This window comes from Camelus ferus, chromosome 20 (assembly GCF_009834535.1).
Source record: "Camelus ferus isolate YT-003-E chromosome 20, BCGSAC_Cfer_1.0, whole genome shotgun sequence".
NCBI classification, from domain to species: domain Eukaryota; kingdom Metazoa; phylum Chordata; class Mammalia; order Artiodactyla; family Camelidae; genus Camelus; species Camelus ferus.
In genome coordinates this window covers 24,866,438-24,891,729 of record NC_045715.1, presented here as the reverse complement: position 1 = coordinate 24,891,729, position 25,292 = coordinate 24,866,438, and the positions used below count along the sequence as shown (strand labels likewise).

The 25,292-nt window shown below is 42.0% G+C and overlaps 3 protein-coding genes across 3 annotated transcripts; all 3 read left to right on the top strand.

Annotated features, from left to right (window-relative positions):
- The first annotated feature begins 210 nt into the window (after nt 1-210).
- Nucleotides 211-888, top strand: LOC102520215 (transmembrane protein 217-like). The gene has a single exon (XM_006173287.2). The coding sequence runs from the start codon at nt 211-213 to the stop codon at nt 787-789; it is 579 nt and encodes a 192-aa protein (XP_006173349.1). The 3' UTR covers nt 790-888.
- A 9,071-nt stretch (nt 889-9,959) lies between these two features.
- LOC102521922 (transmembrane protein 217-like) lies at nt 9,960-10,541 on the top strand. Its single transcript, XM_006173292.2, has one exon. It carries the CDS (start codon nt 9,978-9,980, stop codon nt 10,539-10,541), a length of 564 nt encoding a protein of 187 aa, XP_006173354.2. The 5' UTR covers nt 9,960-9,977.
- An 11,953-nt stretch (nt 10,542-22,494) lies between these two features.
- Nucleotides 22,495-23,158, top strand: LOC102520464 (ferritin light chain-like). Its single transcript, XM_032463528.1, is given in 2 exon segments — nt 22,495-22,944; nt 22,946-23,158. Coding segments are annotated over 2 exon segments (528 nt in total). The 3' UTR covers nt 23,024-23,158.
- The last annotated feature ends 2,134 nt before the right edge of the window (nt 23,159-25,292 follow it).

Genomic DNA, 25,292 nt, shown 5'->3' with positions numbered 1-25,292 from the left:
CACTTCCAGCCTCCTCCCCACTCACATCCCCAGTCAATTTTAAGCAGTTGTGTATCTCCCCAAAGCTGCTGCTGCCTGGTTTCCATATTTCTGTCTATTGTTTTTCCAGGTGAATTTGGGGAAGGAGGCAGAAACCCTGGTAATTTACCACATCATTGGCAGGAACCAGAATTCTCCCACATATTGTTTGTCTTCCCAGAGGGGCTCAGCATGAGACAGCAGCACTGGTGTGGGATGACCGCCAAAATAGGCACCATGTTATCAGGGGTCTTTACCATCATGGCCACCGGCTTGTACCTCATCTTTGAACAGAAATACTTACAGGGAAGCAATTGCACTGAGGTTACCTCGCAGACCAAGAGTACAGACATCCTCATACAACAGTTAATCATCTGCTGGAGTTGGACTATCATCTTCTTTCTGTCTTTCATCACCATCATCATCAGCTGTTTGCTCATATACTCAGTATATGCACAGATTTACAGGGGCTTGGTGATCTACATCATCTGGATCTTTTTCTATGAAACTGTAAACATTGTGATACAAATCCTTACCAACGACGCCTCTAACATTGGAGAGGTCAGAATCATGCGCTGGTTTGGTTTGGTGTCCCGTATACTGACGCACTGTTTCTGGATGTTCTTTGTCATCACCTATGCCTGCGTGATCTACAAGAATCAAAGCCAGGGCAATATAATTTCCTACAACAGACGTATTTCTATAGGCAGTGGAGAGTTCCCACGGCGGAAATCAAAGATAATCAACTTTACCCACCACTATACTGAGTAACATCAGCCCTTTACTCTCCTGTGAGAGGCAGGTCTCCCAGGTTATTGTGGTGGTTCAATTTCGATTTCTTGCACTTTTCAGCAAGTAGAGACAGTACTACCACCCTTTTGGGGGAATGTGGAGAAAAATGTGATTACAGTCACAACTGGAGCACCTGCTCATTGAGGATGTTTAGTTAAAGGACGTTATTTGCCAAGCACTCCTTGAGTTCTTCTGGTCAGAACCACTTTATTGGTCAAAATGAAGAGGCATGGAATGAAATGAAGCTGAATTGCAGTCTGACAGTCCTGCCACCTTGATATGTCTTCACCACCCTTCAACCAGCAGCTAATTTAACCCTGGGACAGGCAAATCCATATTAATATCTCAGATTGTTGTAGCACAAAGAATATTGTTGGTGTCTTGAGGTGGCTTTGTGCTATGGTTTTTCTCCCTGTCTTCTACACTACAAAAATAGAGAAAAATCATACTTCATTTTCTGTCTCGAGCCCCCCTCCTTTCAAATTTGTCAAGGGACCCAAAAGGCACTTGGTTAATCAAAAAGGTATTTGTTACATTTTTATGTCTGTTACCAGACACAGAGGGAGGACACAAAAAAGTGTAAGATATGAGGCCTGACCTTGAGGATTTTGCAGTTTAGTGGGAGAAACTAAATCACCATTGATGAATCAATTAGCCTACTACATAACAGTACAAGATTACACATTAGCACCTATCACCATACTTCACTTTGAGCTCAGGTTCAGAAACTGTCAGATGCAGTTTAAGCCAGGATGGAAGACAAACTGAGCAAACTTCTTCTTCAAACATTAGACATTGTGTTAAGCGTTTATTTAAGTTGAGGTATAACTGACATATGATAAACTGCACATGTTGAAGTATATAATTTGATAAGTTTTGATGTATGTATATCCTATGAAACCATCACCATAATTGAATTCATGACCACATGTACCACCCCCAAAAGTTTCCTCCTAATCCCTGCCTCCTGCTCCTTCCTGTATCACCCTTCACCCTCACAAGGCACCGATTTGCTATCTCTATATATTAGTTGGCATTTTCTAGAATTTTACATAAATGGGATCATACCATAAGTAATCTTTTTTTTTGGCCTGGCTTATTTTGCTCAGCCTAATACCTTTAGGATTCATCCACGTGTATGTGTTTTGATAGTTCGTTCTTTACTGCTGAGTAGTATGCCATGGCATGAATGTACCATAGTTTATTCACTTGCCCATTGAAGAACATATAGTTTGTAGTTCAGGGCAATTATGAATAAGAACACATAAACATTTGTGTACAGACTTTGTATGGACTTATGATTTCATTTATCTTGAGTAAATACCATTTTAACTTTTTAAGAAACTGGCAAACTTTTTTTCCAGAGTGTATGTTCCATTTTATATTCCCACTGATACTGTATGAGAATTCCAGTTCCTCCACATCCTTGCCAGCACTTGGTATTGACAGTAAGTTTTTCATTTGAGTCATTCCAACAGGTACGTAGTGGCATCTCATTGTGGTTTTAACTTTCATTTCTCTAATAACAAATGATGTTGACTGTCTTTTCATATGCTTATTTAGCATCCTTGTATCTTCTTTTGTAAGGTGTCTGTTCAAATCTTTTGCCCTTTTCTCATTACATTCACTAGTTTGTTTTATTTTTTAGATTCCACATATGAGTGATAATATACAATATTTGTCTTACTCTGACTGATCTCACTAAGCATAATACCCTTCAGGTCCATCCATGCTGTTGCAAATGACAAAATTCCATTCTATTTTTATGGCTGAAGAGCATTCCATTATATATATTTATTATTGTATCTGTATAGTCCACACCTTCTTTATCCATTCATCTGTTGATGGACATTTAGATTGTTTCAATATCTTGGCTGTTGTCAGTAATGTTGCTGTTAACATTGAGGTGCTTGTTTCTTTTCGAATTAGTGGTTTTGTTTCCTTTGGATATATACCCAGGGGTGGATCTGCTGGATCACATGGTAGTACTATTTTTAGTCTTTCGAGGAGCCTCTCTATTGTTTTCCAGAGAGGGTGCATCAGTTTACATTGTCACCAACAATGTACAGGGGCTCCCTTTTCTACACATCCTCCCCAACATTTGTTACTTCTGTTCTTTTTGATGATAGCCATCCTGAGAGGTGTGAGGTGATATCTCATTGTGGTATTGATTTGCATTTCTCTGATAATTAATGATCTTGACCATCTTTTCGTGTGCCTGTTGGCCATCGTATGTCCTCTTTGAGAATGTCTATTCGGGACTTCTGCTTATTTTTTAGACAGGTTGCTAATTTTTTTATATTCAATTGTATGAGCTGTTTACATATTTTGGACATTAATCCCTTATCAGTCATATCATTTGCAAATATTTTCTCCCAATCAGTAGGTTGTCTTTTTGTTTTGTCGATGGTTTCCTTTGCTGTGCAAAGGCTTTTAAGTTTAATTAGGTCCCATTTGTTTATTTTTGCTTTTGTTTTCTTTGCCTTAGGAGACAGATCAAAAAAATTATTGCTATGATTTATGCCAAACAGTGTTCTCCCTATGTTTCCTTCTAGGAGTTTCATGGTGTCATGTCTGACATTTAGGTCTTTAATAAATTTTGAGTTTATTTTTGTATATGGTGTGAGAAAGTTTTTTAATTTCATTCTTTTACATGTAGCTTTCCAGTTTTCCCAGCACCACTTATTGAAGAGACTGTTTTTTTCTCCTTTGTATATTCTTGCCTCCTTTGTCATAGATTAATTGACCGTAAGTGAGTAGATTTATTTCTAGGCTCTCTGTTCTGTTCCATCGATCTGTGTGTTTGATTTCTCCTCTAATCTTTATTACTTTCTTTCTTCTACTTACATTGAGTTTAATTTGCTCTCTTCTTATACTTTCTTAAGGTAGAATCTGGGGTCATTGATTCAAGACCTTTCTTATTTTCTAACATAGACACTTAGTGCTATAATTTCCCCTAAGTGCTTCTTTTGGATTAATTTAATATTTCTAATATCTCCTTTGCTACCTTATTATATATCTAATTCTTTGCTGTGTATTTTTGTGGTTGTTTTAGAGTTTGTGGTATATATCCTCATTTGCCTTCAGGTGATATAATACCACTCCACATATAGTATAAAAATCTTACAATAGTATATGCCCAGTTTTCCTCTCCTATTTGTGATACTGTTTTACTTTTTACCTCATCCTCCATTGCTATAATTTTTGCCAATTAGCTTATAAAGAGCTTTAAATAACAAGAAAAACATCTTTTTTATTTTTACATTTACCCATGTTATTTCCAGTGCTGATCATCCCTTTGTATAGGTCCAGATGTCTACCTGGCATCCTTTTCCTTCTGCCTGAAGGACTGTAACATTTCTTAGAGTGCAGGTCTGATGACGATAAATTCTTCCAGCTTTTGTATGTCTGAAAAAGATGATTTCACTTTCATTTTAACTTACATATTTCTAGTCTTTTAATTGTGGTAGAATATACATGATGTGAAGTTTACCATAATAACCACTTTTAAGTGTAGAGCTCAGCAGTATTAAATACATGCACACCGTTGCACAACAGATCTCCAGAACTCTTTTCATCGTGCAAAACTGAAACTCTTTACCTATTAAACAACGGCTCCTCGTCGTCCCCTCCTCCTATCCCCTGGCAACCATCATTCTACTTTATGTCTTTATAAATTCGCTATTTTAGGTACCTCATATAAGTAGAGTCAAACAGCATTTGTCTTTTTTTGGTTTATTTCACTTAGCGTAACGTCCTCAGAGTTCATCTATATTGTAGCATGGGTCAGAATTGCCTTCCTTTTTAAGAGTGGGTAATATTCCATTGTATGTATATATCACATTTTATTTATCCATTCATTCATTGATGGGCATTTGGGTTGTTTCCTCCTCTTGGCTTTTGTGAATAGTACTGCTATGAACATTGGTGTACAAGTATCTGTTCAAATCTCTGCTTTCAATTCTTTGGGGTATATACTCAGAAGTGGAGTTGCTGAATAATATGATAATTCTATGTTTAACTTTTGGAGGAACTTCCATACTGTTTTCCACCACAATGGTACTATTTACGTTCCCACCAACAGTGCATGAAGGTTCTAATTTCTCCACATCCTCCTCAGTACTTATTATTTTGGCTTTTTGATAGTAGCCATTCTAATGGGTATGAGGTGGTGTCTCATTGTGGTTTTTATTTGCATTTCCCTGATATTTAGTGATGTTGAGCATCTTTTTATGCATTTATTGGTCCTCACATATCTTCTTTGGAGAAATGTCTATTTATGTCCTTTGCCCGTTTTTAAAATCAGGTTATTTGTGTTGTTACCGTTGAGTTGTAGAAGTTCTTTATATATTCTGATTTATCACATATTTGATTTGCAAATATTTTCTCTATTCTATGGTTGCCCTTTTCACTCTATTAATCTGTTCTTTTATGCACAGGAGTTTTTCATTTTGGTGTGTTGTAATTTATTTTTCTATTTCTTAAGAAAATACTGTTGGGATTTTGATAGGGATTACACTGAATCTGTAGGTCGCTTTAGGCAGTATTGTCATCTTAGCAATATTAAATCTTCCCATCCATGTACACAGGATGTCTTTCCATTTATTTATGTCTTCTTTAAGTACTTTGAGCAATGTTTCCTAGTTTTCAGTGTAGTCTTTCACCTCCTTGGTTAAGTTTATCCCTACTTTATTCTTTTTGATGCTATTGTATAGACTTGTTTTCTTAATTTCCTTTTTGGATTGTTCATTCTTAGTGTATAAAGACACAACAAATTTTTATGTGTTCACTTTGTATCCTGCATCTTTGCTGATTTTTTATTTGTCCTAACAGGTTTTTTTTTTTTTTTAATGGACTCTTTAGGGTTTTCTGCATGTAAGATTATGTCATCTGTGAACAGAGAGCATTTTACTTCATCTTGTCCAGTCTGGATACCTTTTGTTTCTTTTTCTTGCCTAATTGATCTGGCTAGGACTTCCAGTACTATGTTAAATAGACCTGGCAAAAGTAAGCATCTTTGTCTTGTTCCTGATTTTAGAGGAAAAGCTTTCAGTCCTTCTCCATTGAGTATGATGTTATCTGTGGGTTTTTCACACATGCCTTTTATTATATTGAGGCGGTCTTCTATTTTTAGTTGACTGAACGTTTTTATCATAAAAGGGTGTTGAATTTTGTCAAAAGCTTTTTCTGCATTAATTGAAATGACCACGCTTTTTTTCCCCTTCATTCTGTTAATGTGGTGTATTACAATGATTGATTTTCATATGTTGCACCATATTTACATTCCAAGAATAAATCCCACTTGGTCATGGTGTATAATCCTTGGGTCTTTTTTATGTTGCCCATGTCTACTTAAGTTTTTGAGCATATGTAATGTAGTTACTACTGTTTTAGTTTTTTTGTCTGCTGGTTATAACATCTGTGTCAATTCTGGATTGCTTTTTTTTTAATTTTTAATTTTGGGGAGGGAGTAATTAGGTTTTTTAATTTTTTTTTTTTTATTTTAATGGATGTACTGGGGATTGAACCCAGGACCTCATGCATGCTAAGCAAGCACTCTGCCACTGAGCTATACCCTCACCTCTCTGGATTGCTTTCGATTGATTGATTTTCTCCTCATTACAAGTCATGATTTTTGCTTCTTTGCATGTCTGATTTTTTTTCTTTTCTCCTTCTCCCTCTTTTTTTTTTTTTTTTTGCTTTTTTTTTTGATGCCAGGCGTTGTGATTTCTGCCTTGTTGGATACTGGGTAATTTTGCATTCTTATACATATTCTTGAGTTTGTTCTGGGATGCAGTTAAGTTAGTTAGAAACAGCTTTATCTTTTCAGGTGTTGCTCTACTATTTGTTATTCTCAGTCTAGGGCTAATTATTCACCACTGGGACAATACTTTTGGATGTTCTACTTAATCCCCCATGAATCATGAGGTTTTCTAGTCTGGCTGGTAAGGAAAAGCAGTATTTCTGGCCCTCTCTAAACAACAGATGGAGAGTTGTTACCCCTAATCATTTTGGTTGAATTGTCACAGGGAACTCTCTGCAGATCACCAGAGTTAGCTCTCTGTGCATCTCTCTCCTCTCCAGTACTCTGTCCTGTGAACTTCAGCAACCTCAGTCTCCTCAGACTCTCAGCTCCTCTTGAAATCAGGGCTCCTCCTGGATTCCTCCTCCCTGCACTTCAGCCTGAAAATTCTCACAAGACATTAAGCTGGAGTAATCATAGGGCTCACTTTCTTTGAAGACCAATGTCCTTCACTGACTGATTTCCAGTGTGTTTCATATATTTTGTGAATTTTTATTTTTTTCCAGGTAGGAGAATAAATCTGGTCTCTATGACTCCATGTTGGATGGAATCAGAAGTTCATGTTGAGTTTTTATTCGTAGTAAAACAAGGGACTCAGCCCAAGGTGGGAATAGAAAAAAGAAAAATATAAACTACTGAGCTCATCATAAGTTCATTTATATCTCAAAGGATAAGTGACTGACAGCAGGAACAATTTATGAACTGTAACTTCTATACCAGCCATGTCTGATAACTTCCTGCAATTAACCTAAAATATGTTTCACAAACACCGAACACATGCAAACCAGAGTTTAGGAATTACATTTTAAAAGAGATAAAGACAGCTCAATATACTTTTGATAGATTTTTATCTTCTTGGACCATTGATATCAGAAACCTTCAGGTAACTGAAAACTCAAGTGAAGCAAGAAAGTATAGCACATTGCAACATAAATGAGGATGCTTGATTTCAGCCCACCTGAGACAGTCAGGTGCTTGGTATCTGACAAGGTACATGTTTTACAGTAGACAACATTTACTGCAGTGAACCCAATTAATAAAAGGCACAAGAAACTGATTCATGGCTTTTCCTTAATAGAAGTTGATTCTCTTCTTAAAGGGAGTGCTGTATTTCTAATTTCAGATTTTTCCTTATCAAAGAGGGGAAATTTATAATATTCTGTTTGCAAAAGCTAATGTGAATTTTTAAAAACTATAACTGCAATAGAAGTTTTTAAAGGAGAATTGAGGAAAGAAGTCTGCATAAGAAGTCAGGGCTGCAGTAGTCACAAATGACTTCAGTAAGGAGATTAAACTTGATATGTCTTGAAAAATGAATGTGATTTTAGTATGTGACAAGGAGACAAGACAATATTCCACAATTTATGATGTACCAAAACATCACAGCCACCAGGGGTCCCTGATCCTTAATCCTTAGGCTTTGCTCTGTTGGTTTTTTTGTTGTTGTTGTTCTAGCTTTACTGAGGTATAATTAACAAATAAATTGTGAAGAGGCTTTGCTTTCTTTTGGATTAAAAAAAATATGAAATGCTAATAGTCTCACCCAGATAAATTAAACACATTTTGTCCCATTTGCCCTCCCTTTTTTCCTCCCTCCAAATTTGTTTTAAGTTGCATTTAAATGGACGTACTTTGTATTTTTTTAAGGTTGTTTTATTTTAGGGGGGAATAATCAGATTTATTTATTTAATGGAGGTACTGGGGATTGAACCCAGGATCTTGTGCATGCTAAGCACACTCTCTACCTCCGAGCTATAACCCCCCAATACTTTGTATTTTTGAAAAAGCCAAGTATATGTCAGTAAACATTATGGGGAGATCAGCTTCTTGTATGACAGTGGACCTACTCCCCAGTGAAACTGGTAAAAATTATGAAAACACACACCCTTGTATACCATCTATAAAAGGTCCTAAGGGTGTACAGCAAATGAAGAAACATCTATTCAGGAAAATCAATGATGATTTGTTAAGAAAAGTGAGATTCTGTGGTATCTGAACCAAAACCACTTCCTCCCCTCCCCCAGCTCAGCCAACCAAAACTCCACTCCAGCCTGGTGTGGCCAAGAACACAGGGCTCCCTCTCCCTCATCCTCCAGTTAGGGTTTTCTTCCCAGGAGGAGCCAGACATTGGCATTTCTCACCCCCTGTCCCAGGGACCTGTTGCTGAGGCTGAGAGGTGGGGGCTCCCTGCTGGTGCGTTGCCCCTACTCCTGGGATGGCTGTGGCACCACTGGGAATGCTGGGGCCCCAACTGTCTTTGCCCTAGGTTGTACAGTCGTCGTTCCAATGACAGGATAGGCAAACCAAGACCTCAGACTACTGTCTTCCCTTTCCCACAGAGCACTCAGCTCCTAAAGCAGGAGTGTCACTAAGACAGAAGCATACAATAGTTCTCACCCACAGTTCCAGAGCCCTGGATCAGAGGTTTTGGCTGGGGCAGGGGAGAAGCCATAAAACAGATAGCTTGCAGTATCTGCCCAAAGGAACTGGTTTTCTTTACAACAGAGCATGGAGAAATTCAAGCCTTAAGGTGCTCTAAAAAATAGTGAAGGCTGTGGCAACAGGCAATTGAGAGGAGATGTGTAGATCACAAATGAAGATTCAGGCTAAACTGTAGGCTAGCTAGTTTTCAGGAGAGAACTCGGGAAAGAAACAGTTGGAAGAAGCCCTCTTGGGGTCAGAAGAAACATCAAACACTAACTTCCAAAACTGTTCCTTCAAAGGAGCCTGAACTTGATCGGATAATCTGCAGAGCAATTGGTGCCCCAGGTCATTACTGGAAACAATCGAACAATTAGTAGAACTTTACAGCTGGGGTGTGGTCAAAGAAGAAGGGAGGAGAGCTCTGGCAAAAACCACTGTTACCCTAGAGTGACTACAGGCATGTGTTAAACCGCTCCTCCCTGAGAGGCAACATCTGAGGCTTCCCACATAGGTGTTATGGGGAGGGCGAGGGAGGAGAACATTACTTACAAAAATAATCCAGCCAGTCCCTAATTAAGTGAACAAGCAAATAACAATAACAAGCCTGGTAGAGGGTTGGGGGTATCCTCGTACTCAGAGTTTCTACAACATATTACATAAAATGTCTAGTTTCCAAAAGAAAAAAGAAAAAAATCTGTGTCCCAGGTCAGTGACACCCTCACTTCCCAATGATGTGATCACCTGTGCTAGGGAGGCCAGAGCAGGAACCAGAGCCCAGGTCCCTTGACTTCCAGCCCACTGCCTGTCCATATTCCATGATTACTCTTAGCTCTCCCATTTACAACCAGTGGTTTGAAGAATTTGTCTAGGGCTACCTCTGCCATCTTGTCATGTATCTCCACGATTTTTTTTTTTTTCTGCATTAGATGCTCTGGTGAATATGTATAAAATGAACAACAAGAAGTTTTCCTTCATGCTGGGCATCTTCACTCTCCTCAACACCATCCAGTTGCTCATCTTTGAGGTGAACCAGGTTGCATTCATTGGCTCCAAGGACAAGTTCAGCATCTACAAGGAGACAAGTTCTAATCTGGTCTCTTGGGCCACGAGCCACAAGAAGAACATCAGCATCTGCCTGTCCACCATCACCATCGTGGTCAGCTCCTTGCTCCTCTACTGCATCCACACGAGCAACTACAAGGGGCTGATTGTCTACACTGTGTGGATCATCACCTATGAGCTCACCAGCTTCTCCATGGTCCTCATCACCAACTGGACCATCAAAGAGCAGTTCATTGAGCTGAGGTACCTGCACTGGCTCTTCCAAATCTCCCGGATGCTCCTGCACTTGTTCTGTCTGCCCTTTGTCACCAAGCACGCATATGCCCTTTACAAGGACCCCAAGATTTTAAGCAAGTTAGGCTGGCACAGACACTCCTCCATCAGTACAGTTGACTCATGGCCACCTGTCGGGCTGAGGTCCTTGTACCGCAAGTTAAACTGAACTGTGCCAAGAAGAAGGGAGAGAGAGGGACAGCACTCCCCAATGATGGCTCCCCTCTCCCTGCCTGACTTCTTTTGATTCTGCTTGTCTTTTCGGGGTGCTCGAGTTTTATGCACTTAAGAACAACTCTTGGGGGAGGAAGGATTGCATGGATCAATTATTGTGCATGTGTGTTTGTGACTTGCTTTAGCATTTAATTATAGATTGCTTTTGTGCTTACTTAACCATCTCATTGGTGTATGCTGTTGTTTCTCATGGTACGCTCTTCTCTGCAACATCTTCAGTTTCTAATTTTTCTTTTGTGGACTGCTACACCGATGCTTGGTTCTGCCAAGTCCCTTATGAGCCGTGCTGATAGAAGCTTCTGTGCTGATGGAACTGTTTACATCTGTGTTGTCCACTCACCACGTGAGCACTCGAGACGTGGCTATTACAACCCAGGAATCAAATTTTAAAATTTTATTACATTTTAATTAATTCCAGTTTCAATAGCCATATGTGGCTGCCTTGTGGCTATCATACTGGGTAATCTGCAGCCTCACTTTACTCCTGCCTATAACCACAGAGCCCTTTTCCAGCTTCACACACCACTCTGCTTCCCTCATACTTTTTGGAAAGCAGTTCCTCATGTTGGTTCATAACATGGCAAGAAGAATCCTCATTTAAGAAAGCTCCAAGATTTCTCAGGTTAAGCACTAATGACATTTCGGACTGGAAAATCCTGCCTCATAGGGGGCTGTCCTGTGCACAGTAGGATGTTTAGCAGCATCCCTGGCCTCTACATACTAGATGCCAGTAGCATCCTTCCAGCCTTGTTATAAACAAAAATATCCCCAGACATTACCAAAAGTCCTCTGAGGGGTGGGGAGCAAAATTACCCCCTGTTGAGAACCACTATTTTAAAGCAATACACCCCCAGCACTGAGAGCCAGAATGCCAGTACTAACTAATGGAGAGCATCTTTTACTGAGAGTTCTTTACATTCACCACCTTGTATAGTTTTCATCCTAATGTTCCCATTTCATGGTTTGATGAAACTGAGACTCAGAATGCTTAAGTGATGTGATCAAGATCATATAGTAGCAAAATCAGGATTTGAATCTAGATCATCTAACTTAATATGTGAATGAACTACTTGGTTCCCTGACACATTTTTTTTAAAGGGAGGTACTGGAGACTGAACCCATGACCTCGTGCATGCTAAGAATACGCTCTACCACGGAGCTACACCCTCTCCCCGAAGCACTTTTACTTTGACCAAGATAAGAAGAGGGACCTCCTTTTAGGATATTTCCTTTTCTTTCAAAAAGTTGGGAGTGATGTCAAAGGACACTGTTTGTTTTGACAACGCTCCTCCAAACCATGAGCATAATGACATAGACCACTTGTACTGAACACAATCCACGCCAGGTACTCTTGTAACCATTCCCTCAATTCTTCCCACACACACTCTGAGGAATAGATTTGGATCCAGGTCAGTTCCCCAAAATGACCACCAGATGGCAGTCAGCAACAGCTTTTCTTAGCGCTGATACCCTTCTAAACCAGATCCTCCAGGGGTGGCAGATTTGGAATCTAGGGAGCTTCAAGCTGATGATGGAAGACTAATGGTGTGTGACCCCACCCTAGCTTCACAGGGTTGCCTTGACTGATTGTGACTTGCTGGTACCAGAAACAAAAAATAAAACAGGCTGACTTCAGGGTTCTAATCCCCCATCCCAGATGGGGTGGCAGCAGAGAGTCTGGAAGACTGGAGCCCTGTGAGTGGAAGAGGTAGAGGGAGAGCAGAGTTCCAAGACTTGGCTCACCTAAGAGTTAACCTGGTGTTCAAAAGCTTAAGGCCCTCAGACACAAGGCTGTATGCCCCTCTATACCAAGTGTCGTGTCCACATCCACTTCGTGGCCTCCCATGCTCTCTAGAACCCCCTCTGCTGCACTGAGACTGCTCTTGTAAAGGTGATCTCTGCACTGCCCAATCCCAAGCTCAGACTTCTCTTGCCAGACTGCTCCATGGCTTCTGACCAGCTGATCCCTCCCTGTCCTACCAGCAGGTCTGTGGGACACCAGGGCCACCACTCTCTGCTCACCACCTACCTCGCTGGCCCTCCTCCTCCTCCTCCATCTCCTCTGCATCTCATGACCTCCAAGCACTGGCGAACTCCCAGGATCAGTCTTTGGTCCCCTGCTCTTCTCCATTTCAGTCACTGCCAGCTTTCCTCGCCCAGGCCCATCTCGGATAACCCCTCCAGGGACATATCGGGTCTGGAACTCTCCCTGAAATTTGCACTTGTTGGTCCAATTGCCTCCTTGCTGTGGCAGATGCCTCTACATGGTTCCCAAAGGTCCCTGCCAACTGATATTCACACTTGTCACCTCCCCTTGAATGTGGGCTGGACTAGTGACCCTCTTCTAACAAATAAAACACAGCAGAGTGATAGGATGTAAGATTAGGTTACAAAACCACAGCGACCTCAGTGTTGCTCACTCTCTCCATGGGAAAGCAGCTGCCACACTGGGAGCATCTCGATGGAGAGGCCAACATGGCCAGGAAGTGACATCTCAGCCAACAGTCCCTGAGGACCTGAATTCTACCAACTGCCTCATCAGTGAGCTTGGAAGCAGATCCTCCCCGAGTCGAGTCTGGAGGTGGCCACAGCCCTGGCCAGACACCTTTACTGCCAGTGAGAAACCCTGGATCAGAGGACCTGTGCCAGTGTGCCTGGGTCCTGGACCCACAGAAACTGTGACAAAAATGTATGTTCTCTTAAGCTGCAACATTTTGGGGTAATTTGTTACAAAGCAATTGATAACAATACACGTGCCCAGTAGCCATCTCAGAACACGTCCCAATCAATACTCGTGGTTTTCTCCCATAAACCTGCCCTGACTCTCCCTTCTTTCCCACCTCTGCCCCTCCAGTTGCATTCAGATCCCACCACTGATCATCTCCCTGGGCCATCTGGGCCACACTGTCTTTTGTGCCCAGGCTGCTGCAGTAGCTGCGTCCTACCTGGCCTCCCCGACACCTCCCTTGTTCGGGCTGCAGTCAGTCCTCCACCCAGCAGCTAGAGGGGTCCCGCTGAAACTTAAACCGTGGCACGTTCCTCCTCTACTCTGTTACTCACGTCCTGTGGGCTCCCCAACACCCTGAGGGGAAAATCCCCGGTCCTCACCGCGTAATGTTGGGTGCTCAGCGACCCAGTCCCCTCTCGTCCCTCCCACCTCCTTTCTAACCACTCTGTCCCCCCTCCCTTGCTCCAGCTCCAGCCTCCTGGCGGCTCCTCTTACACACTCCGCACACTCCAGCCTCAGGACCTTGGCACGGGTCCCTTCAGCCTGGAATGTTCTTACTCCAGGTGTCCGCTGGCTTCCTCTCTTGTTTCTTTCAGGTGTCTGCTCAAAAGCCATCAGAGAGGCCTTCCCCACCCCACCAACCTAGGGCAAGCAGCCCCTCCCCCTCCCTCTCTGACCCACTCACCCTGCCTTGTTTTTTCCTTAACACATTATTGCCTGACTTACTATATATAGTTACCTCCCCCCACAAAATATAAGCACCACATTCTCTTCCTTGCTGTCTTCCCAGCACCTAGAACAACACCTGGCCCACAGCAGGTGCTCAGTAAACGTTCGTGGAATGAACGGACCCAGACCCTCAGCAGAAGAGAACGCCCGTTGTTCCTTGTTTTCCAGATGATGCTTGCGGTAGGTGGGCTGGTGAGGGGAGATCCCTACTGCTCCTTTGGCCTCCTCTTCCTACTCCTTTCTTCCCTCACTCACGTCTGGAGTTTTTGGTGAAGACTGTAGATAGATACAGGTGGGAACATACCCCCAAAGGTTACAATTTCAGCCCGTTCATCCCCTCCCTCCTCCCCTAATCCTTTTCGCTGCACCAGCTGCCGGCACTGGAAACACCACCCATCTCCCAGCGCCGCCTCACCCGGCCCGAAGCAGGCCCTCGCAACAACGCGGGAGTCCCAGGGAAGGGCGATACTCTGAGAGCTGTCACCCACCGCGGGGAAGGCCCCTGGCCCCCCAGCCTCCCTTTCTTCACTAGGTTTGCTGAGTGTCTATGGGGCAGCAGGCCCTGAGCTGGGAACTGGGGGATACCCCGAAATGTAAGACACAGCCCACGGTCCCAGGGGATCCCAATCAAGGGGGGCAAGAGTCATTCAGGGCCATTTGCACCCAGCGTGACAGGCCCTGAGGGAAGCACTGGGGGCCACAGGAGGAGCCCCAACTCTTGAAGGTTGGAGAGTCAGGGAAGTCTTCCTGGAGGAAGAGACCTTTAAGCTGAGTCCTGGAAGAAAGTGTGATTTAGCCTTGAGAAGGGAGGAGAGGAAATGGAAAGATGGGAGCCTGAGGAGGTGCAGCTACCCTGCGATAGTAGAGCTGGACGCCCCTACTCGTCATTTCCACCTCGCGGGGAAGGAAGGGGCTCCGTGCAGGGGAAGGATGGCGCTAAGAGGAAGCAAGCATGGGCGAGCTTCCCCAGAGAAAAGAGGGTCTCCCCTTTTCCCACGGCCTCTGCCGGCTGCTCCCAGAAGACGCTTGCTCATAAGTGCACAAGCACCAAATATTTCCGACCATCTTTCCCACCTCACTGCTGTCACCTGGAAGTGCCGTGTCCCACGGAGGACAAAATGTGGTGACTTCTCCCCATCGTTTTCAAGATGCATAAATGTTTTCATGTCTTAATTCTTTTTTCCTCACAGCCTAGGGTCTCCATTTCCCCTACTTTCTTTCCCCTAGAGGTCTCCACATCAATTGCTACAGTTCTCGACCTTTGAAGCCCTCTTTTTCCCTTTCTTCCGTCTCTCTGACTGTCATCAGTCGCTACATATGGACCAATGCTATACTTTTCTTTTTCCAGTCAACTTGCCTGCCCAGCAAGTGGTTAAGGATGCCCCTGAGAGCCACCCCCTGGGTGAGGCTGCCCTGGCGACCAAGGCTGAGCTCGTGACTTTTGAGGCAGCCTTTCACACGTGCAGGAGGGCGGGTGGGCTGCTCAGCGATACCCTCCTCAGCTCCCCTCCCCTTCCCTCTGTCCCCTCACCAGTTATTAGGAAAATCGATTTTTACTATTTTAAATGCTTAACCTTTTTTTCATGAATGAGCTATATTTTTCTCCCCTGGGAAACAGGTTTTACAATGCCTTCTGACCATATTAATTTGTGTCATAAACAAGTTCTTTGCTTTATGTGTATGTGTGTGTGTGTCCATGTGATGGTGTGTGTCTTGTATCTGCTTGTGGATGTGAATGCATGTATTTGAGTATGTGTGTACATGTATATATATGTGTATGTGTGTGTTTGCATGTTTGTGTTTATGTAAAAGGCTGAGTTAAACAATTATTTGATGATTGTTGGAAATAACTTACATGTTACAAATATTAAAAAGTCAAAAAATTTTTTCAGATGTTATGTTTTTCTAAAATTCCCTTATGCCTCCTACCAAGGCTGCCTTTTCCCTTCAGAAACATATGCTATGAGGGGCAACATTCGAATGCATTTGATTTGAAAGGAATGTTTGGTTTTTCTCTTGCCCCAACAGCACAACACTGACAAGACATATATTACGAATGATGTGGAGAATGGAACTTACAGCCATCTTGCTTCTCAAACAGAGTGTTAGGGGGACAAAAGGATCCCATTCAAAGAGATTGGGAGAAAGTAGTTGTAAAAACTGCCCAAGCAACTGGAGATCCTATCAATTCTGCAAGTAGACCCTCGGCAGGTCTTTTTCATGGACCCTTAGCTTCTGGCATCTTCCTCTGCCCAGGATGAGCCTCCTGCCATCTACCTGGACCTCAGCCTGATCCCACCTGCCCCTTGCTCTAATCCAAGGATCTTGTGCATTTTTTGGCCTGATTTGAGATGATTTTATTTAGCATTTGATTAACTTTGCACAATAGCCACCCTCCTTCCCCACCTTCTGACATCCTGGAACACACCTTTGCTTCCTAAACATGTATATTCATGCTGTATTTCTTTCACTTACCTATTCAACAAAACACAAGCCTGTCAACTATTTACTTGGTATTGTGCTAAGAAGTGAGGCAAAAATTAAAAACAAGATGCAGTCTTGGCTCTGAACCAAGAAGGGTGCCTATGAGGGAGTAATTACAATATTGTATGTGGCCATTGTTAAAGAGTCCATGAACGATAAATGCTGGAGAGGGTGTGGAGAAAAGGGAACCATTCTACAGTGTTGGTGGGAATGTAGTTTGGTGCCACTATGGAAAACAGTATGGAGATTACTTAAAAAACTAAAAATAGACCTACCATACGATCCAGCAATCCCACTCCTGGGCATATATCTGGAAGAAACTCTAATTCAAAAAGATACATGCACCCAATGTTCAGAGCAGCACTATTTACAATAGCCAGGACATGGAAACAACCTAAATGTCCATCAACAAGTGACTGGATAAAGAAGTTGCAGTATATTTATACAATGGAATACTACTCGGCCATAAAAAGGAATAAAATAATGCCATCTGCAGCAATATGGATGGACCTAGAGATTGTCATTCTAAGTGAAGTAAACCAGAAAGAGAAAGAAAAATACCATATGATATCACTTATATGTAGAATCTTTAAAAAAAGACACAAATGAACTTATTTACAAAACAGAAACAAACTCAGACATAGAAAACAAAGTTATGGTTACCAGTGGGAAAAGGGGGTGGGAAGGTATAAATTGGGAGTTTGAGATTTGCAAATACTAACTACTGTATATAAAATAGATGAACAGGTTTATACTGTATAGCACAGGGAACTATATTCAATATCTTACAGTAACCTATAATGAAAAAGAAAGTGAAAAAGGATATATGTATGTATCCATATGCCTGAAACATTATGCTGTACACCAGATATTGACACAACATTGTAAACTGACTATACTTCAATTTTTAAAAATATTATATAATAAATCAGGTAACAGAGGTAAGTCCAAAGTGCTATGTTTATCTCTTTTTCTCAGTGGTTCATTCAACAAATGTTTATTAAGCACATGCTATACATCAGGTGTATTCCAGATATATACAGGGATGCGGAAAACAAAGTTCCTGCTCTCATGAAACTTGCATTCTAAGGAGGGAAGACAACTGATAAGCAAGTGAACAGATAAGTATATATAATAATTTCAGCTAGTGACAAGTACTAAGAAGAAAATAAAACAAGTTGATATAATGGACTTTTATCCCAGATAGTGAAAGGTAGCCATTCCTAGTAATTCCATCCTGTGATTGACCAGTTTCAGGAACAGGCCCAAGACCCCGTGGAGGGGAGCATCCAGGGGGCCTCTGGATAAGGAATGTCTCTCTGGGGAGGTGATGCTTAACAAAACTGGGAAGATCAGTGGGAAGAGCATTCCAAGCAGAGGGAACAGCAAATGCAGTTACAAGTAGGGGAAACAAGTCTGATGTGTTCCAAGAACAGTCAGAAAGCCAGTGAGTGGAGCACAGTGAGTGAGGGCATGGGAGGATATGGTAGATTAACTGGTCCGGTATCCCTCTCCACCCTTCTAATGTACCTTCCTGCATCTCAGAGGGGAAAACTAAAACCAAATGCTCCAGCCTCCCTTGCAGCTGTGGTCCTGAAGGCTGGACATGGATTGTGAACTTGGGAAGGTAGAAGTGAGGCAGAAGCCATCTCTGACTGCTGCTGGCAAATAAGGTCATAGGGTCACCCTGTTTCTCTGCAGCAATGTTCCAGTGATCGGTCCCTAGCCTGTGAGCAGCTGTAAGCTTCCTGATCTCTGGGTTGCTATTGTGGTGGTGTTTTCTGGAAATCGACAGTTCCAAAGGTGGCCTCCTGATTTCCACCTTCCCAAGGGGGGCAGTGGCAGCAGCTCTCCTGGCAGTCAGTCAGGTACAGCAGTGTTATTCTAGAAGTCATCCCAGAGGCTTAGCACAAAGCTTCTTGTACCCTTCCAAAGATTTTGAAGGAATTGCCTCAAATTCCTGGAGTAGCCTCTGGTTTCCTGCAGCTGGTCCTGACCGATATGGGGGTTTTGGAGACCCCGCTGTCAGCCTTGGGCTACCCCACCATTAAATAGAGATGTGCCCATCTAATCCTACCTTCTGTTTCCCAGGGCAGAGCCAACTTCATGTTCATAACAACACATTTTCCCTCACTACCTTGGGGTGGTTCAAAAGTGGTCAAAGAATTGTTGGCAATCTTAATAAGCAAGCCCACAAGTTTCCCTTTGTCTGTTGTGCTTGTTGAATTGCTCAAAGAATTTGAATAGCTGTGGCAGGCTTGGTTTCCTTTGGCTGTGTCTCCCTGAGTGGTTACACTTAGCCAGATGTTCACTGACCTGCCCTTTATTACAATTCCCACAGGCTAGCCAGCTATGGAAATGATACTGATCTGGAGTTCCAGGTGACTTGCCAATTAGAGTCAACATTAAGAAGTGCTACTATGAGCAAAGTTTGTACAAAAAGCACCAAGGAAATATGTAAAGCTTCCCTTCAGGTCCTGACAGTCTAGTAGAGAGAAATACAGAGATAGAGCATAATAACTTATGTTGATAGAGTGTTTACAGCTATTGCTCCAAATGAATGAACTCATTTAATTCTCACAACAACCCTATGAAGTAAATCGTATTGTTTTCCCCATTTTACAGATGAGGAAACTGAGTCTCAGGAAGGTTAAGTCACTTTTCTAGAGTCACACATAAAGTGACACTGCTGGGACTTGAACCAGGCAGTCTGACTCCAGAGCCCCTGCAGTTAATCACAACCAGTGTGTGAGGCTCACGGAAAGCATTAGGGGAGAAAAGCAGAGGTAGAAATAATTTAGCCGAAGGGAATCAGAGCAGGCTTCCCCTCCTCTGAAAGAAATCTCCCTTTTATGGTCAATTCAGCAAATGTGCACTGGACCTGGACTTTGTGCTGGGTCTTGACAAAGGTGCTGGTGATGTAAAGATGAATGAGACCTGCCTTCCTGCCCTTGAGGGGCTCACAAGGTAGGAGGAGAAGCTAACAGTTAAGAACATTAATTGTGAGAGAGCTGGCCAACATGGCGGAGCAGGGAGGCCCTGAGCTCAGCTCCTGCCACGGGCACACCGAAATTACAACCATGTATAGAACAACTACCTATGAGGATAACCTGAAGCCTAGCAGAAGAGACTTCTGCAGCTAAAGAAATAGAGAAGGAACCACATTGAGACGGGTAGAAGAGGCGGAGACGCAGTATAGTCAAGACCCACACCCCTGCAGAGGTGGCCCACAAATGGGAGGACAGTCACAATTGCAGTGGTTCCCCTCAAGGAACGAAGGGTCCCACCTTCACATCGTGTTCCCCACCCCGGGGTTTCTACGCCAGGAAGACAACCTCCAGAACAACTGACTCTGAAGGCTGGTAGGGCTTACTTTCAGAAGAGCTGGAGCAATGTAGGAAACAGAGATGCTGATTTTTTTTAAATGTGTGCAAAATCTCACACACTCTGAGTCCCAGTGCACAGGCAGTAATATGAAAGGAGCCTGGGTCAGACCTACTTGCTGACCTTGAGAGCCACCCAGAGAGGCAGGAGGCAACTAGGACTCCCCCTGGAGTCCTAGGCACAGCAATCAGACAAGAAAAGAAAAAAAAAAAGGCACCCAACTTGGAAAGGAAGAAGTAAAACTCTCACTGTTTGTAAATGGCATGACACTTAACTATATATAGAAAATCCTAAAGATGCCACCAAACAAACTATTAGAACTAATAAATTCAGCAAAGTTGCAGGATACAAATTAATATACAGAAATATATTGCATTTTATATACTAATAATGAACTATCAGAAAGAGAAATTAATAAAACAGCACCATTTACAATTGCATCAAAAAGAATAAAATAGAAAGGAATAAGTCTAGCCAAGGATGTAAAAGGCTGGTACTAGGAAAACTATAAGATGCTGATGAAAGAAAGTGACAACACCACAAACAAATGGAAGGATATACTGTGCTCATGAACTGGAAAAACTGATGTTGTTAAAATGACCATAATACCAAGACAATCTCCGGATTCAATGCAATCCCTATCAAAATGCCAATGGCATTTTCCACAGAACTAGAACAAATAATTCTAAAATCTGTATGGAAATACAGAAGACCTCAAATAGCCAAAACAATCTTGAGAAAGAAGAACTAACCCAGAGGCATCTCACGCCTTGATTTCAAAGTATACTAGAAAGCCATAGTAATCAAAACAGTATTGTACTGGCACAAATACAGACACATAGATCAATGGAGCAGAATTGAGAGCCCAGAAATAAACCCACAATTATATGCCCAATTAATACACTACAAAAGTGTAGAAATGGTAAATTATAAATAATATCAATAAATGGTGTTGAGAAACTGGATCACTACATGCAAAAAAATCAAACTGGACTACTTTCTCACACTATATACAAAAATAAACTCAAAATGGATTAAAGACTTAAATGTAAGACCTGAAACCATAAAACTCCTAGAAGAAAATACAGCAGGACAGTTTTGACATTGGTCGTAGCAGTATTTTTTTGGATCTGTCTCCTCAGGCAAGGGAAACAACAGCAACAATAAACAAATAGGACTAAACTAAACTAAAAAAGCGTTTGCACAGCGAAGGAAACTATTAACAAAATGAAAAGGTTGCCCACTAAATGGGAGAAGATATTTGTAAACAATATGTCTGATAAGGGGTTAATATCCAAAGCATACAAAGAACACATACAACCCAGCATCAAAAAAACAAACAACCCTGTTACAAAATGGGCAGAGGACTTGAATAGACAGTTTGCCAAAGAAGACACACAGATGGCCAACAAACACATGAAAAGATGCTCCACATCACTAATCATCAAGAAAATGCAAATCAAAACCACAATGAGATATCACCTTACACCTTCCAGAATGGCTATTATCAAAAAGATAACAGATAACAAGTTTGGCACAGATTTGGACAGGGCACTTTCCTTCACTATTAATGCTGAATGGTAAATTGGTGCAGCCACTGTGGAAAACAGTATGGAAGTTTCTCAAAAAATTAAAAATAAAACTGTCATATTATCTAGCAATTGTACTTCTGAGTATTTCTCCGGGAAAATAAAAACATTAATTCGAAAAGATATATGCACTCAATGTTCATTGCAGCATTATTTACAATAGCCAAGAGATGGAAGCAACCTGAGTGTCCATTAATGGATAAATGGATAAAGATGTGGTATATGTATGTATAGGATAGATATGTCATATCTATCATATATACATATATTTACACACAATGGAATATTACTCAGCTATTTTAAAAAAGAATTCTTGTCATTTGCAACAACATGGATGGATCTAGAGGATATTATGCTAAGTGAAATAAGTCAGACAGAGTAAAACAAATACCACATGATCTCACGTATACTTAGAATCTGAAAAACAAAACAAACAAGCAAAGACAGACTCACAGATACAAAGAACAAACCAGTGGTTACCAGAAAGGATGAAGGTGGGGGTGAAATAGGTGAAGGGAATTAAGAGATATAAATCTCCAGTTATATAATAAATAAGTCACAGGGATATTATATACAACACAGAAAATGTGGTTAATAACATTGTAATAACTTTATATGGGGACAAATGGTTGCTAGACTAATTGTGGTTATCATTTCATAATGTATGCAAATGTCAAATCGTTATGTAATACACCTGAAACTAACATAATATTGTATGTCAAACTAACAAATAATGTATTTTGATTTTTAAAAAATAAAGACAAAGAGGTAGACTGCTTGGGGTCTTGAAGATTTGTCTGTCTCTTGCTTCAACAGTGGCCAAAACAGACCCAGGGGGTTCTCTTGTTCCAGCCTCCCATGGCCCTTAAACCTTTTTTCCAGTCGTGACCTTCGGAACCAGCGCCTCTGCTACCCTTGGCCTCCCGACCAGCCAACACCATTTTTTGAACTTAGCTCCTTATTACCGATCAACCATGAGCTCCCCCATTGGTCAGAATTACTACACCGAGGTGGAGGCCGAGGTCAACCTCCTGGTCAACATGCGTCTGCAGGCTTCCAACACCTACCTCTCTCTGGGCTTCTATTTCCAGCATGAGGTCAGTGTGGCTCTGGAGGGCGGGGGCTACTTTTTCTCGGAATTGGTGGAGAAGTGCGAGGGCACCCAGCGTCTCATGAAAATGCAAAACCAGCGCAGCGGCCTTGCCGTCTTTCAGAACATGCAGAAGCTGTCTCAAGATGAGTGGGGTAAAACCCAGGATGCCACAGAAGCCGCCGGGCTCCTGGAGAAGAACCTGAACCAGGCCCTTTTGGATCTGCCTGCCCTGGGTTCTGCACGGGCAGACCCTCAGCTCCGTGACTTCCGGGAGAGCCACTTCCTGGATGAGGAGGTGAAACTCATCAAGAAGATGGGCGACCACCTGACCAGACCTCCGCAGGCTGGCTGGTCCCCAGGCTGGGCTGGGCCAGTATCTCTTCCAAAGGCTCACCCTCAAGCACGACTAGAGCCTCTGCAACCCAGCGGCCTTTGAGGAGCCCCTCTGGTGTCAGTGCTTCTGCCTGAAGCCTCTCTCTGCAGCCACTAGGCAGCTTTTTAACCACACTGGAGCCCTCTCTGAAGCCTTGGACCAAATGGAAACAATAAAGCTTTTTGCAGCAAACAAACAAACAAACAAACAAAACACACCAAAAAAACAAAACGTTATTAGAACTGGTTTCTCCTACCTCCTACCAATCCTGGTGCAGCTAAGTAATGCAGCTCACTAATGTGGCTTTCCACAAGCAGAGTGAGAAAATGAAAAATCCGTAGTTAACGTCTTTTTTTTGTTAATTGAAGTATAGTTGATTTACAATGCTGTGTTGGTTTCTGGTGTGCAAGCATAGTGAATATAGTTTCATGTTCTTATAGTAGAACCTTGTTTCACAGTCTACTTTTTATAAGTGAATATCTGTTTCTGGTTTTTAAGTGTAATTTTACCAATATTATAATAAAATCAACCCCCCCCCAAATAAAAGAACATGAATTGTGATACAGGATAACAAGGAGTTCAGAGACAGCACCAAAGGGCAGGTCAGCTCTGCAGGTGACTCACAGGTAAGAAAAGGCTTCTTAGAGGAGGGGACACACAAGTTGGGCTTTGAACAGTGAAGATGGTTTGCCATGCCAACAGTCTTGGGGGAGAGGGGAGGCAAAGGTGGAGGAAGGATAGAAGACATCCCAGAAGGAGGGAACAGCAAGTGCAAAGACAAGGAAGTGGGGACGCGCTGGTGTGTCTGAGGAGGTGGGAACTGGGGGTTGGGTTGCTGCAGTGCTAGTGGGCAGCAGCCAGAAAGAGGGCTGCAGAGTGAGTGGCATGTCTTGAAGAGGCCACCATACTGTGCCAAGGAGTTTGCGCTTTGGGGAAGTGTTTTTCAAAATGAAGGTTGTAACCCATTCGAATATGATGAAGTCAATTTAGTAGTTCAAGACCAGTATTTTAAAAAATAAAAAGGAAAGTAAATGGGATAGACTAGATTAGAAGTCTTCATATTAAGGGTAAGCACCATTTTGTGAAAATGTTGTTTGAGTTTTATATATTGTGGCAAATTCTACAAGTTTTCCATCATTCCAGTCTCCTCTTCTTCATTTTAATAATTGGATCCCCACGTGTTGGAACATGGCTGCCCAGCTAGAGACTATATTTTTCAGCCTCTTTTGCATTCAGATGTGGCCATGTGCCTAAGTTCTGGCCAATTCTGTGTGAACAGTAGTGGTGTGTGCCACTTCTGGGTCCTGTTCCTAAAAGAATGGCATGCGCTCCTTTATGTCTTTCCCTTTTCCCACTGGCTGGGATACAGACATGATGGTAGGAATGAGAGCAGTCACATTGGGCCCAGAGTTTGAGAGGGTTAAAGCCTTGAAAAGTATACCCCTAGACTATAAAAAAGAAGTCAAGGGGAGCACCATTCTACTTGTTACATGAGATGCTGCCCAATTCATAAATTATTGAATAACGCTAAATAGACTTTCAAAAATAAAAGAGAGAGAAAGAGAGAAAGAAAAGTCAAGTTATGCAAAAAATAAATTTCTAATTTAGTTAAGGCACACTTACATTTCTGTTACATTATTTCAGACAAATCCCCAATATACAGACATGTGTATGTATGTATGTATGTATGTATGTGTTCACACACACACATGCCCCAGGCCAAATATAAATTATTTAAGGATTATGGTTTAAAAAAAAATAGAGAAACTGCCTGCCCTTAAAATGTTTTAAGCAAGTGAGCAATGTGATCAGATTCGTGTTCTGAATTAGGTCCATAGAGGTTAGGTAACTGATTTAACAGCATTTAAGCTAAGTAGCAAAAGCTGGTCCTTGAACCCTGACCCTTGAATCCAAGACTTGGCCCCTTCAGTGTCACCAGTTGACAAAGATGTGTTTATCTTCCTGTCTTTCAATCCTTGAACACTTTTCTCCATCACATTGTTCTCCTAATTTTCTAGTTACTTCAGTTCAATTCAGCAAATATTTATTGTAAACCTAGTACCTAGTATGTTGTAAAAACGTAAGAACCACCTTCAAAAAAAGATCCTTAACTGGAATTGTAAATAGATACAGAAGTAGATCTGCATTTAGGCATGAATCAGTGTGTAAACATACCTTTCCTAGCTCTGAGCCCTGAGGTGGCGGAGAAGAAGTGATGCCCTAGGAGCAATTGAGCACTTCTGGAACCCAGATTTGGTTTTTAAATACCATTCTTCCATAAAAGGAACCAAAGTTCCTTGAAAAAG

What these genes read in the sequence shown, in the direction of transcription:
- LOC102520215 (XM_006173287.2), top strand. Translation starts at nt 211, where the DNA reads ATGAGACAGCAGCACTGGTGTGGGATGACCGCCAAAATAGGCACCATG.
- LOC102521922 (XM_006173292.2), top strand. Translation starts at nt 9,978, where the DNA reads ATGTATAAAATGAACAACAAGAAGTTTTCCTTCATGCTGGGCATCTTC.